Source organism: Dysidea avara, chromosome 4 (assembly GCF_963678975.1).
Source record: "Dysidea avara chromosome 4, odDysAvar1.4, whole genome shotgun sequence".
Classification (NCBI taxonomy): Eukaryota; Metazoa; Porifera; class Demospongiae; order Dictyoceratida; family Dysideidae; genus Dysidea; species Dysidea avara.
In genome coordinates, this window is record NC_089275.1 from 3,811,920 (window position 1) to 3,826,981 (window position 15,062).

A 15,062-nucleotide genomic window follows, 5' to 3' on the forward strand; every position below is an offset into this window, starting at 1 on the left:
AGAGTTGATGTAGCAGCTCAACACACATTGTGGTGACTACTATTATTGCTGGGCTGGGGTATCTTTTTGTTTATGATAATGACTGGCCGTGGGGATCTCACTTGTGTGAAGCAAAATATCACAGATAATGGTTTCAAGAACTGTATGTATGAATTTTTGCCTGAATAATTTTGAGGATAATGAGGGGATAAAAGAATTGATAATTGTTCCAGCATTTAGATGCAATTTTAGATACTCTAACAGATAATCAAAGTCACCAACTCTAACAAGAAAGTATCTAGATTGACAAATGTGGTTTTGATTTGCGAAAATGGGTATGTCCAATTTAGCAACAAAACTAATAGAATAGACCCAAATGTGGGCAACACCATACATTAAGTGATAAAGTAAAATTCAGGTTTGATTATGATGTTCAGTTTAACTGTACACACATGTCCTCATGAACCCTTAACTTTGTTCTGAAGTTTGTTTACATCAGTCAATTTCTTTGGATTTTCACATCTTACCAGAACAAGGTTGACTAGAACTATTGAATAGAACTCTTTACTATTGATCTACTTTTGACACAGATGATATGCTCAGACACAATAATTTTAATCTGTGGGTTTCCCCACTTGGTATCCCTGTGCCAAGACTGCTTGGCCAGCACCTGATGGAGACAAAATTAATGCTTTATGCTTTATAACATCAATTCCATTCAAGAGCTTGGTAAAGAGAGGTTTATTGCTTTATATAGGCTGTGATTTTGAGTTGAATTCTTTTGGGGAGAGTGCAAAATCTGCATAGGACTGCTATAGTGATATACGTAGCTACTACTAATATAGCATTTACATGGCTCTTCATCCTTTGGTTCTAACAGAGATTTTGAAATTCCCCACTTCATGAACGCTTTACTATAATAATAAGAAGTGTGTTTCAGTGTGTAAACAAAGTTGTACTCAGTACAGGAACATAAGAAATGAGTTATATACACTAAGCTGAAATGTTTTGCATCAGTGAACAAAATGAACCTCTTCAGAAAGTTGGGGTATCTTGATGAGAACAAAATGTGTGGACTCCTGTTTGAAACACTTTACCTGTAGCTGCCAAGTTTGTACCAAATTATATGGTAAAGTACAGATGCAATGACTAGAATAGATATAATGTGACCGGGCCTGCAAAAACAGGGCACGTGGGCACAAACTACATCCCATCACTCTACAGGTCATATCTCACTACTGCATGGAACAGAATATTTGCATTCTGTAACTTGCATCATAAAGCCAATTAAATGCCTTCTGAGCACTGAAAATTGCATTTCCATAGCATAATGGTACAAAATGTTATGAATGATGAAAGTTTGAAAAAGTAGGCAAAAATCATGTGCCCACATGCCCTATTTTTGCAGGCCCAGTCACATATAATGATGGTACAGATGTTCTAGTAGAAAAGCTGGCTGGACATTGTAAATGCCATGCAGTGTTCGACTTGGCTCAACTGTACTTGTGTGATAGTATTTAATGATTATTCAACATGACTTTAGCAAGCAATATGTCAAGTAGCCACTGTATTTGGTATTAAAAATTAGTTTTGCGAATGGGCGGGCGGCGCCAGACTAAATGTTATTCGCACGTGATTGGTGAACGCCCTCTGTAAAGAAATTTCTGAACTTCTGAGTAAAAATAGCCAACCCAAAAGCGAAGAAACTGAGTCGGAAGAAACTTCTGAGTAGAAGTTGGTGGTTAAATTACAACTAAAGTTACGGTTTGCTATACAGCGTCTCGGTGAGGAAGAAGTGACACTATTTTGGCGAGCGGTTGATCTGCATGGCTAATAAGCGTCGAGGTAAGTATTAAAACTGTATTCGTGTTTGAGGGTGTGGCCTCGAGGCGTGTGGTTGTTGCTTTACCAGTTAGGTGATAGTGGCGTAGATTGGGACCCTCGGCGCCCATCTATAATTTTGTGGATTCCTTTTTTATGTGAACTCTGTGGTTTCATTAATAAATAACTTTTACGTCATAAAATTACATTAAAACACGTAATTGCAACCGCAACTTCCGCGGTGCAAGAAGTGAGGCAAATTCAATAGCGGGACTCTTTTAATTAAGAGGCTGCAACTCAGCTTCTGGTGATTCATTCTGTATGAAACTTACAACAGAAGTTGGGAAAGACAATGAAAAACATTACTTAAACATCAGGTTGATTTTACCCAGGTTACGGGGATAAAACAACTGTTGGGCTCAACTCGAGTCAAGAAAGAGCAATAATCACTTCAGTAAGAGCAAAAAGATTAATAATAAACTATTGTACTTTAATTTGTCGATATAAATGTTGTGGGACTCTTCTATTGTACTTTTCAACTGAGTATCAAAATCCTTGTGCCCATGCATTAATTTTCCAATTATTAGTCGTAACTCACCTGGCACAGATCAAACTAACCTGCACTACTTAAGGCCACACAAAGTTAATTATATGTTTTTGGTCCAGCTCAGATGCAAAAATTGACCAGGTGACCAGGCTTTTTTTTTTTAAATTTTTTTTTTACAAATGATTAATGCATACATAGCTACCAACTGCACTGTAATGTTTAGTATTAATGATGTAAAAAGTTTAAATTTCAGGAATCACAAAAGAAGGTACAAGCTGATAAACTCTATGAAAAAATAAACTAAGGATATAGCAGCAAACACGCCCATTTACAACCGATCGATCGCGTTATGCTAAGGAAGCATCTTGGAAAGCCTAACCAGAAAAAAAAACGCTTTGAACCACAAATAACGTACAGAGCTATCTTCTTAACTGTTTTATAGCCTTTCTATCGTATTATTTTACACAAACTTCTTAGAGAAAGCCTCGAGGACGCCCTGCATTTTTGTTCACGTAAGAGAGAGGGCAATGCCCCCCTCTTTCCTCGAAGGAGACGCTATCTCTGGAAGCTTATGAGGCCTTCACCGTTGTTTTTAAAGGTGGTAAATATCTATAAACAGAAAGGGAAAACCGCTTAAGAAGAGTTGCCTAGGTACAGACACACGTTTTTACAAAAAACAAATTCAGTAAACAGGCGCGCGCACACAGCCGGCTGGGCGCGCAACTGGTTTAAAAATGACCCGCACGGGGACCAGAAACATATAATTGACTTTGTGTGGCCTAAGTATCTGTTATACTACTCTGTTCCTTGCTCTTGATGACATGGGCATATTAGAAAGACATTTTCAAGACTTGAGGTGAAGTAAACTCGTGCTCTAGTAGCATGCTAACATTTTCTGCCACATGGAAATGATTATGTAACTCCTGTGATGTTGTGTGTTACCGCTCTATATCCATCACCAAATTCACCATGCACTTTAACAGGTGTAATGTACAAGTCTATTTGAAATTGTCTATACACAGCAGTGAATTGTAACAACAACTGTTATGAAGTATACATTAAAAGCTCGATCAATGTCCAATTTTGTAGTTTTATGTACTGTAGCTTAGTCATTAAAAAAATCTTGACAGTTGTTAGAAAGCTGTATTATTTCTAGTCCTATGGAAAATACATGTATTTATACCATAAACACAAAAATGCGCCTACGTTGTAATTTGCCTTACAAACCATTCACAGAAACAACGAAGCCACTTGTTACCTACTTCATACCCAACTGCCATTCATGGAGAAGATATTTTATCCAACTACCACGCTTTAAGTTTGTCGTGGAGGAGGAACTGTAGAACATTTACATACACCTATTATGTAACACTATTAGTATGTCGCACGTATGTGGTTCACGTGATAAGAATCAGGTTCGATTGTGGCATTAACACGAGGTGCTTGGCTTCACGACCAGTCTTGAATCCTCCCCTATTCCGCCAATCGTTAGTGGAACCTCGGCGTACTACAATTCTACCAACACATTTTTGGTGCTGTGACAGGTACGTCGGCTATATTGTCATACCCCGCTACATTTATGGTGCTGTGACAGGTACGTCGGCTATATTGTCATACCCTGCTACATTTATGGTGCTGTGGTAACCAATGGCGGAATTAAAGAGACTGATCTCGTCTAGACGAGGATTCCGAGCGCATCTTACGAAGTTGCTACAGAGTTTGACTGAGACTCTAACTAATGCGTCACAACCGCTCACTGAGGATAACATCGCCAGTTTGAAGGACCTCCACAAACAACTCCAGCGGAAACAAGAATTGATTTCAGGGCTAGACGCCAAGATACTGGAAGCCACCACAAACGATGAGGAGATAGAAGCAGAAGTACTACAGACTGAAGAAGTAAATTCCTCCATATCCTCAGCTAAGGTGAAAATCACTGAACGCCTTAGGTCAGTATCCACAACTACAGAAGGGCACACATCCCCTGACCATACATCACCTCCTCCTGCTGCGGTACCACAAGTAACTCGATTACCCAAATTAGAGCTACCACAGTTTGCTGGCAACCCCCTTCATTGGCACTCCTTCTGGGACTGCTTCGAGGCGGCAATCCACAACAACACTTCCTTGACCGGGGTGCAGAAACTTAGTTACCTTCGCGCACAGCTTCGTGGAGATGCTGCCCGTGTCATCGCTGGCTTCCAGTTGACAAACGATAGCTACACTGATTCAGTTACCTTGTTGAAGGAACGGTTTGGTCAGACCTACACACAAGTTGACGCCCACATGCAAGCTTTGATTGACACTCCTACCCCAAGCAACACAATCTCCAGCTTGCGAGAATTCTATGATTCTACTGAGGCACACATCCGTAGCCTGGCAACACTTGGGAAACCAGAGGACTCGTATGGTACTTTACTCATACCTATTCTCTTGGGAAAACTGCCGTCCCAAACCAAGAAGAATTTAATCAGATCACATGGCAGGAAGGAGTGGTCCATTACAGAATTACAAGCAGCTATTCTCAATGAACTGTACATTCTTGAGATGGGATCAGCAGAACCACGCAGTTCCCCACCCCCACCTACTGCTTCATTTCTTGCAGGTACTAAGAAGTCCACAACTACTAAAGGCAAACCGCGGTGCCCATTCTGTGCAGGGTCACACATTCCTTCACTTTGTGTGTCATTCAAGGATCCAAAGCAATGCTGCGATATAGTACGACAGAACAAACTTTGTTTTAATTGCCTAGGACACCATAGGGTGTCTCAGTGTAACTCTAGACATCGCTGCCACAACTGCCAGCGTAAACATCATACCAGCCTATGTACTTCTAGGCAAGACAACCCTGCAGACCAATCTGGCCACTCTACAAGCACCGCACAGCAGAACACCACCCTACCTAGTCAGTCTGCCGTTGCTACCATTACACACTCAACGGACACTGCCTCCCTGTCAATGACTATCCCATCACCACAAAACAGTGTATGCCTTCTGAAAACAGCTGTGGCAACTGTCACAAATGGAAGCAACCTGACCAAGGCTAACCTGCTGTTTGATGAAGGTTCTCAGCGGTCATTCATCACTCAAGAGCTAGCTAAGACCCTTGCTCTACAACCATTCTGTAAAGAAGACATCACAGTTTCGTCATTTGGCGCACAGTGTCATGTGAATCGTGAGGTGAATGTTGCTGTTATCAGTTTGCTTACCATGTCCGGCCAAGCCATACCACTCACTGTACTTGTAGTACCTCGTATTGCAACACCTATACAGAACACAGTGACCTCCAGTGTTACTCGACTTCCACACCTCCGGAATCTCCCTCTGGCCCACCCACTGACCACTGACAAGGAATTTGACATCTCTATTTTAGTAGGGGCTGACCACTACTGGGACATTGTCGGAGACCGTGTTATAAGAGGTGATGGACCAACTGCAGTTGAATCAAAGCTGGGTTACCTGCTATCTGGACCGGCTCCATTAACAACCGGACAATTTTTCACCAGTATCAACAGCGTCATGATGTTGACCACCCCCCCAAGTGAGTTCAACTTGGAGCGGTTTTGGGATCTAGAATCTGTGGGAGTAATCCCCACTGATGACAGTCTAGGAGACAATGTGCTGAACCACTATTTAACTTCGTGTGTTCAACGAGATCAGGGCGGAGCATATGTTGCCAGATTCCCCTGGAAACCAGACCACCCTGCACTTCCAACCAATGTAACTGTAGCCAAGCAGAGAACCCGCCAGCTAGTCAAGCGTCTATCCAAAAATCCTGATCTACTGATGACGTATCACCAAATCATAAGTGAGCAGGAGACTAGGGGCTTCATTGAACGTGTGGACAACCACTCCACATCACACTCTGGAGTACACTACATCCCACACCATGATGTAGAAAAGGATTCTACAACAACACCGATACGAATTGTCTTTGACTGCAGTTGCCGTGAATCTGCCAACAGCCCCTGTCTTAATGATTGTCTGATAATAGGTTCAACATGTGATAATGATTTATGTGCAATTCTGATTCGTTTTAGATCACATTGTTTCGGAATATCTACTGATATTGAGAAGGCCTTCCTTCACATACGGCTACATCCTGATGATAGGAACTATACCCGCTTTTTTTGGTTATCTGATCCAACAGATCCCTCAAGTCAATTTTGTGTGTACCGTTTCAAGGTAGTGCCCTTTGGAGCCACCAGCTCGCCATTCATGCTCAATGCAGTGCTTCAGTATCACCTCAGACAATACAGCACACCTGTATCACTTGATATGTGCTCCAACCTTTACGTCGACAACATCATTACTGGCTGTGATGTGGAGCAAGATGTAGTGAACTATTACCGAGAAGCAAGAGCCATCATGTGTGATGCCAGACTGAATCTCCGCAGCTGGTCCTCCAATAGTGTTGCACTGACCACAATAGCCACCAAGGATAACACTGTCGAGAAAGCCGTATCAGTTAATATCTTGGGACTTCGTTGGATCCCTGGGTCAGACAAGCTCCACCTGGCTGCTAAACCATCCATTCTGACTAATGACCACCTTGTGACCAAGCGGGAAGTTTTACAAGATCTCTCTAAAGTATTCTACCCCTTGGGATTTGTGGCACCAGTAGTAATTCGTGCCAAGATGCTGATGCAGACACTGTGGCAACTTAAGGTCACATGGGATGAGCCACTACAAGAGAACATCCAAGCCCAATGGAAGGACGTTGCTGGTGATCTTAAGACTGCAACAGCTTTCTCAGTAAGTAGATGTTACTTTATTGCACGCATGACATGTCCAGTTGTGCACTGTTTTGTTGATGCAAGCAAACATGCATATGGTGCAGTAGTATTCCTCACCCAGGGCAATGAAGTGTCATTTGTAGCAGCAAAGACCCGTGTGGCACCCTTGAAAACACTCACCATCCCACGCTTAGAGCTCATGGCAGCTCTGGTTGGCACTCGTCTGACACACTTTGTGATTGAGGCAATTCCTGTCTCTAATTCATTAGTTTTTATGTGGTCCGATAGTCAGATTGTGCTCCACTGGATCAAGAGCCAGAAGCCTCTTCCGGTGTTCATACGGAACCGTACCACAGAAATTAATTCCTTATTACCAAGTGCCAATTGGAATTACTGCCCTACTGCCGATAACCCGGCTGATCTTCTCTCAAGGGGTACCACTACCAAACTGCTTATGTCATCACACCTATGGCAACATGGCCCCAAGTGGCTCACAACACCAGACTATTGGCCATCTCTTCAACCACCACATTTGCCACCAATGGTTTTGGCAGCAGCAGTGGCAACAGAGTTTGTGCCCATGAAGCAGGCACCACCAGATCTTGGGCTACACTGTGCCATCTCTATTGATTGCCATAGTTCTCTTACCAAGTTACTGTCAGTCACTGCGTATGTGTACCGTTTTATCGATAATCTCAGAACACAACCGCAGCAGAGGTTGAGTGGACCAGTCAATGCAGAGGAACTTCAACGGGTGAGCCTCAGGTGGATTAAGGATGCACAACAGTCCATCTACTGGAAGGAGATCAACAACCTCCAGATGACAACAAAGCAGCCTAAAACAGCTAGACTGTCACTTGTTTGACAACTACGGCTGTTCCTAGACTCAGATGGACTGCTACGCTGTGGTGGACGCATCCACAATGCTCCCGTTAGTGAGACTGCCAAGTTTCCTTTCCTGTTACCCCCGAAACATCCATTGTCAAGGCTGATCATCCTAGACATACACATCAAGCTATGTCACTCAGGCACCAATGCAACCCTAACTGGTTTACGTCAATCCTTCTGGATTCCTGCTGCACGCCAGTATGTCAAGTCCATCCTACATCACTGTGTCACATGCCACAAGGTGAATGGAAGACCATATGCTGCACCTGACCCTCCTCCTTTGCCTCAACTGAGAACACAGGACGTCCACCCATTCACATTTACAGGAGTGGATTTCACTGGGGCCCTGTATGTACAACAAGGCAAGGAGGAGGTCAAGGTATATCTATGTCTCTTCACTTGTGCCACTACACGTGCCGTCCACCTGAAGATAGTCCAGGACTTGACAGCTGATACGTTCTTGATGGCTTTTCGTAAGTTTGCAGGAAGAAGATCACTACCAACAATCATGATGTCAGACAATGGTTCAACCTACCTATCAGCGGCATCAGAGCTACGTTCCCTAATGGAGTCACCAACAGTCAAGGAGGAACTTGGTAGAAGAAGTGTTTCATGGTGATTCATACCGAAGAGGGCCCCCTGGTTTGGGGGGTTCTGGGAACGATTGATTGGCCTATCCAAGTCTGCAATAAAGAAGGTTCTAGGAAGGAGGCACGTCTCACTGCTAACCTTAGAGACTATTACTGTAGAAGTAGAGGCTACACTCAATGACAGGCCACTCACGTTCGTCTCTTCTGAATTAGGTGATCCAGAACCCTTGACACCTGCTCACCTTCTACACGGCCGCAGAATCACTTGCCTACCACATCAGTTGGTGGAGATGGATGAACTTATAGACCCAAGCTACAGAGAGACTAGTCAACTTCAGAAGAAAGCCAAGGTCCAGGCAGCCATACTGAGAGATTTTCGCAAGAGGTGGTGTCATGAGTACTTAACAGCATTAAGGGAGTACCACAGGGCATCTGGGAACAACAAACAGAGTATAAGAGAAGGTGATGTAGTCGTTGTTCATGATGACACCCCTCGAGCAACTTGGAGAATGGCTGTAGTGACGGATTTGATTGCTGGAAGAGATGGGCTGATACGAGCTGCTGTAATACGCACTGCTAATGGGAACACGACCAGACCAATAACTAAGCTGTACCCATTAGAACTCAATGCAACAGAAGAGAAGGAACTAGGGGTGGAGAAGAGTCTTACTGCTACTACCAATTCAGATAACATGACTCCTGATCCAGACAACTCTGGGAGTGAGCACAGTCGCCCACAGCGAGCTTCTGCAAGGAAGGCCACAGATCAAGTGAAGGAATGGGTCAGACTTCTTTCTGCCCCCCCGGAGGATGTCGTGGAGGAGGAACTGTAGAACATCATACACCTATTATGTAACACTATTAGTATGTCGCACGTATGCGGTTCACGTGATAAGAATCAGGTTCGATTGTGGCATTAACACGAGGTGCTTGGCTTCATGACCAGTCTTGAATCCTCCCCTATTCCGCCAATCGTTAGTGGAACCTCGGCGTACTACAATTCTACCAACACATTTTTGGTGCTGTGACAGGTACGTCGGCTATATTGTCATACCCCACTACAAATGTTCCCACTGTAATTAAAATCAATCTGGAACACTTTACTCCTTAACTCCGATCCCCATCCCTTGATCACTTTAGTAATAATTTGAATAGCTACATACAATTAATGTAATACACCTGTGCATTATAATCTGTACTGATTGCTGTACAGCAATTAATACAACAAAGTACTAAGAACAATAAGTAATGTGGTCAAGATTACGTTGTAAATAAAATAGTTAATAACAAAGTACCATATAGCAAGAAAGTTTGGACTTTGGTGGTGAATTTGCCACGATAAGATTTTGGTGTGAAAAAGGTTGGCAAATTTCATAGAGATTTGTATTGGGCAAATGATTTGGCAGATTTTAGTTTGGCGAAATACCGCTCACTCACTTAATTCACTAAACCTTCCTCCTGCTAAACTTTCCTGCTGTATAGTAACTTTGAGAAAAGTGCAAGGCCTATATGATCGTACATTATTCAAACAAAGGCATGAAAGTAATTATCGGGAGCTTTTGTACTAGTGATTGAAATATATAATGATTCTAATAAATGCTAATCAAACCAGCATAGCACGTGAGTAACATTCCATTCCTGAGGCATTTTTGGAACAGGTGTTATAATCTAGAGAGTTGAAGTGATGAACTGTCTTCCATGAAAAATTTAGTGTTATTAGTTTCACTGATATGTGCTTCAGAGCTATTTGTTTGGCAGTTGACCAACCCTTAATACAACCAGTGTTTCGCCTGCTTGTCAAGGGTTCGAGAGAGGGCATTAGCTAGATAATGTTAAAAGAAGGGTGGAAGTAAGGCTGTTGTACTATGTTTAGTACTGTGCAATCGAGATACTCTGATGGAGCAGTCACTTAACTGTGTAATAGAACACACACACTTAATTGCTGATAATAGTCTGGTTCTCCATTCTAATATTAGTCCTATACTGTTTACTAAAGCTATGCTCTGTTTGTCCAGCTTGCAAACCCGATATACTCTAATTTACCTTAATATAACAGTCAGTTTCATACCAAGTATAATAAGAATATTGTTACATATGACTTGCTGAGCGAAAACCCGACTTGTTTTGCATAATTCTGTTTTTGAAATAAATGTCATTGAAATACATTTGGTAAAAAATGCGTCCTACATTATATATTTTTAATCAATTGAACTACACCTGTACATAATATGCCAATGGATTCACCTCTTCATGGATAGATAGTTTTGTTTTATTTCTGTACATGGGTTTGTTTACGTTGATAAATATCCCAGTTCATGGTGAATAGAATGACACAAGTCTCAATTCTGTAGTCCATTGCACTTGAGACTTATGATCAATTAAATGACTGCCTGTATTTTTTCCGTATAGGTACTGTGCAAATTGATTGTTTTCTAATTGTTGTCCTTTGATATAATTCTGAAAGCTCTTACCTGTTTAGGAGCCCATTGGTTTTTCCCTGTACACAACAAAAACAAAAAAGTCATAAAATGAAGTTTGAGGAAAATGCAGGTTTTTGCTCAGCTGGTATCATGTGTGTTTTATTCTCTTGAACAGTATAGTAGCACTACACACTATTGTTTTAAGTTATCATACAGTACAGTAGTACTATATAGTAGGGTATGGGCGTGTCCCATGAAAAACATCACTCAGAACCTAGTCTCACTTTTCCAAGACGACGATGAGGCAGTATTGGTTAGGTAAAACTAAGCCCAAACAAGCCTTCCAAAATGCTTTCAACAGGTTGCTACGGAATTATATTTAACAGAGTTTTCTAGTGACTAACTGACTGACTGATGCTTTCAGACAAGCGTAACTCGATAATGGCTAAGGCTGTAGACTTGATTTTTTCACTGTTTGATGTTGCTTCAGCCGGACACGTGTCTTTTGACATACCGCAGTACATACAATGCATTCATTCTTCATGGACTTACCAGTGTCCTCCTTTGTGTCCCATTTATCTTTGCTGACAGCGAAAGGTGTTGATTTGGCTGTAGCGCATGATGGCTTCCCTTCGTAATGGAAATTGTCTGTATTTTTGATAGTGGCTATGTTTATGGCAGAAGTGCTATTCGAACAGTTCTTGATTCATACTGCTGTGTAACGGGTTGAACATAGCTGACAACAAAGCCTAATGGATACTTCACTTTTCAGATGATAATTGATAGCTAGGGCGCGTGGTGCCATTTCTTTCTTTTGATGCAGTATGCGTGGATTGCAGAGGTGCTTTTGAACAGTTTTTTTGATTCATAATGCTGTGTAACAGGTTGAACATACCTGACAACGAAGCGTAATGGATACTTAACTTTTCAGATGATAATTGATATAGCTGGGGTGCGCAGCGTCATTTCTTTCTTTTGATGCAGTGTACGTGGGTGTTGACATGTCAGGAGCAGACTAATGAGTTAGGAAGTGGAGCTGTGTGAAGCTTGATGCATATAACTGATATGGATGCCATCCTTGGCGTCTAAAATCATAGATCTACACACAATAGTACTTTTGTAATAAAATATATTTAAAAACAATGCGTAAAACATACAATTAAGTTCCAGAAAAAAACTTATGTAAGTGTTTATTGCCTCACTGGTTTGCAAATTACGTAACACTCCAATGGATGTATCCTAGCTGGGAATAAATGTGTCCACCTGTTCTTAGGCATTTTAAAAATCCTTGTTTTATCTCCATACACGAGAGGGTTTCTGTGTTACAGACGTTTGTTTATATTGTAGTGATGAAAGAATTTACCAATGATCTTTCTTCAGTGGATTTTCCTGCCTTCTCAAACACACAAAGCATACCTTGGGAAAAAAACTATACCTTGGTGGATTCACAAATTCATGATGAGCCCAATGAGCCAAAATTCTATTCTGTATGCCGTTGTATCAATAAACAGTGTTAAGACTGAAGAATCATGACTCGATGTTTCACCAGAAATGAAATGCCCTAGTAATAGAAGAGTAAACACCCTATTCTGAGTTTTACTATATTCCTAGCCATTTTCAAATGGTTTTTTACTGTTTAAACGTTTATGCAACTCCTCGATTCTGATTGGCCAGCCAATATTTTGGCTGGATCGCACTTCCAGGCTCAAGAAGTTTGAGCATTGTCACCAGACATTGGCACGAACCTGGCTGGGCATGAGACTATTAATAGGCATGGTATTGAACCTATCATGAAGTTACAGGTATCTACCAAGTGTAAGTGCTTATATTTTTAATGAGAGTAAAACAAAACTAGCACCAATATATATAATTAGCTAGAACAAATATAACATAACTACAAATAAAATAAAAATTACCCTAATACAACTTAATTACAAGTGTAATTACTGGGGGGGGGGAGGGCTTGAAGAATGGGAAGTCAGTGTCTTCACTTTGAAAAGCTCAGTATCTTAGTATCATATGTGCATTATTTGTCCATTAAAAAACTGAAAGTTGTTGCAACAAATTTTTCCGGGCTTGTTTAGTTGAAGCACCACTTCTGCCAGTCGTGCGATCAGCGATGATATGGACCAAACACCAAAGGTTTCTACTACAAGAGGGATAAATTCACACCCTGCCTTCTCTACAGCATCTTGATGTCTCCGATCTTTAGCTAACTCCCCAGCTGTAGCAACAACCTTAGCACTAGAAGAGTAAGAAATGTGACAGAGCTGGGTAATGCTGTGAAGTAGTGAATCAAATAAATCATGGTCGTACACATCACCTGGATGGGAATGTTTCTCACAAGAGACATGTTAAATAAGTTGGGCATTTAAATAAGTTTCTGGTGTCTAAATATGCTGCTCAAGGAAAGTGTTGATAGGGGAAATTAATACCTCAATATGGTTTCATTGCATGAAGAAGGATGAAGACAAGCCTGATTGAAGATAAAGGAAAGAAAGGATGTAGAGGACACACATTTGTTGGAAACCTAAAAGGCTAATCCCACTGGTAAGTTTGTTATTGTAGCATAAAATGGTAGCTGTGCACTGCTTTGTTTGGCTTCCAGCCTTGCAACTGTGGTTAGGCAGGCAAGGCAGGCAGTCAGGCAGACGAAAATTTGAATTTCAATTATTGCGTAAGATGTATCTAGGGTGATTTTTGAAGGTAGCATTTTAGGCAGTGGGCCTACTTAAACGGTACTACCGTGCTGTTTGATAAGTTTAAAGTACTTAGGACTATTAAGTTACTAATCTATTTTCAGTTTAAAAACATGTAGCAATCTTGTTCCGTGGTCTGCTCAATCGCTAACACGTGATGGCATAGAAACATTCATTCACATATCACCCAAGTGATTAGTGATCATTCATCATACAGAATGGCTTTCTAAGAGTGACTTGATTGTAGCTGAACTCTCAACAGGGTAGCTGAACTGTCTTCATGATTTGTAATGTAACTGAACTCTCTACAGGGTTTTGATTGTAGATGAACTCTCTACAGGGTGACTTGTTTGTAAAACTGAACCGTCTTCATGCTTTGTAATGTAAGTGAACTCTCTAAAGAGCGACTTGATTGTAGCTGAACTTTCTACAGAGTGACTTGATTGTAACTGAACTCTCTACTGGGTGACTTAATTGTAGATGAACTGTCTTCATGATTTGTAATGTAACTAAATTCTCTAAAGGGTGACTTGATTGTAGCTGAATTCTCTACAGTCTCTGCACAGTGGCTTTTAATGAACACCGCAACATCACAACAATGCAACAGCACAACACTGCACCACAACACCGCAACAATGCAACATGGCAACAATGCAACAACACAACAATACAACGCCGCAACATGGCAACAATGCAACAATACAACACCGCAACACAGCAACAATGCAACAACACAACACCATAACACTGCAACAATGTAACACCGCAACTCTGCAACACCGCAATAATGCAACACCGCAATAATGCAACACCGCAATAATGCAACACCACAAGAATGCAACAACACAACGCTGCAAATGTAATTTATTGCAATGCAATAAATTGAAGTTAACATGCCTTGGTGTGGGCGTAGAATAAATACAGTGCAAACCTACGTACCATACCACAGTAAATGAAGCCAACATCCTTTAGTGATAAACTAGCCTTTTGGGTAATTTAAATTAAATTCAGCAACACAGACTCTGTGAGATGATTGCAAGGTCCATTAGAGGATTGTACATTAGCAAAGTAGCCCAGTGCTAGCATCATGAACTGAAATCAATACACTTGTTTCAAGTTAAAGTGTGAACCAATCTTGTAGGATACATGAAACATGATGATTCATTGTATATTAAACTGGCTTGACAGGTTTAAGTTCACAAGATCATGCCATAATGCATGGTGTATTTGCAGACAGAAAAGCATGCATGTATTGCATGCGTATTGTTGCATGTGTGCTGTTGCACTTGTGTTGGCATGGCAGTTGTTGCATTTGTGTTGCCATGTGTGATGTTCTGCTTTTAGCAGTATGAGTGTGATCTGTTCACTTGCACACATACATA

The 15,062-nt window shown here is 41.4% G+C and overlaps 1 protein-coding gene and 1 long non-coding RNA gene across 2 annotated transcripts in view; one reads left to right on the top strand and one right to left on the bottom strand.

Moving 5' to 3' along the window:
* LOC136252752 (uncharacterized) overlaps positions 1–15,062 on the bottom strand; it is a 232,625-nt gene that overhangs the window by 111,239 nt on the left and 106,324 nt on the right. The window lies entirely within an intron of this gene.
* Positions 1,617–15,062, top strand: part of LOC136253082 (uncharacterized) — a 45,562-nt gene continuing 32,116 nt past the window's right edge. The window contains exon 1 of the mRNA XM_066045684.1: positions 1,617–1,824. Coding sequence (XP_065901756.1) covers positions 1,806–1,824 — 19 coding nt within the window. The 5' untranslated portion in view covers positions 1,617–1,805. The remainder of the gene's footprint in view (positions 1,825–15,062) is intronic.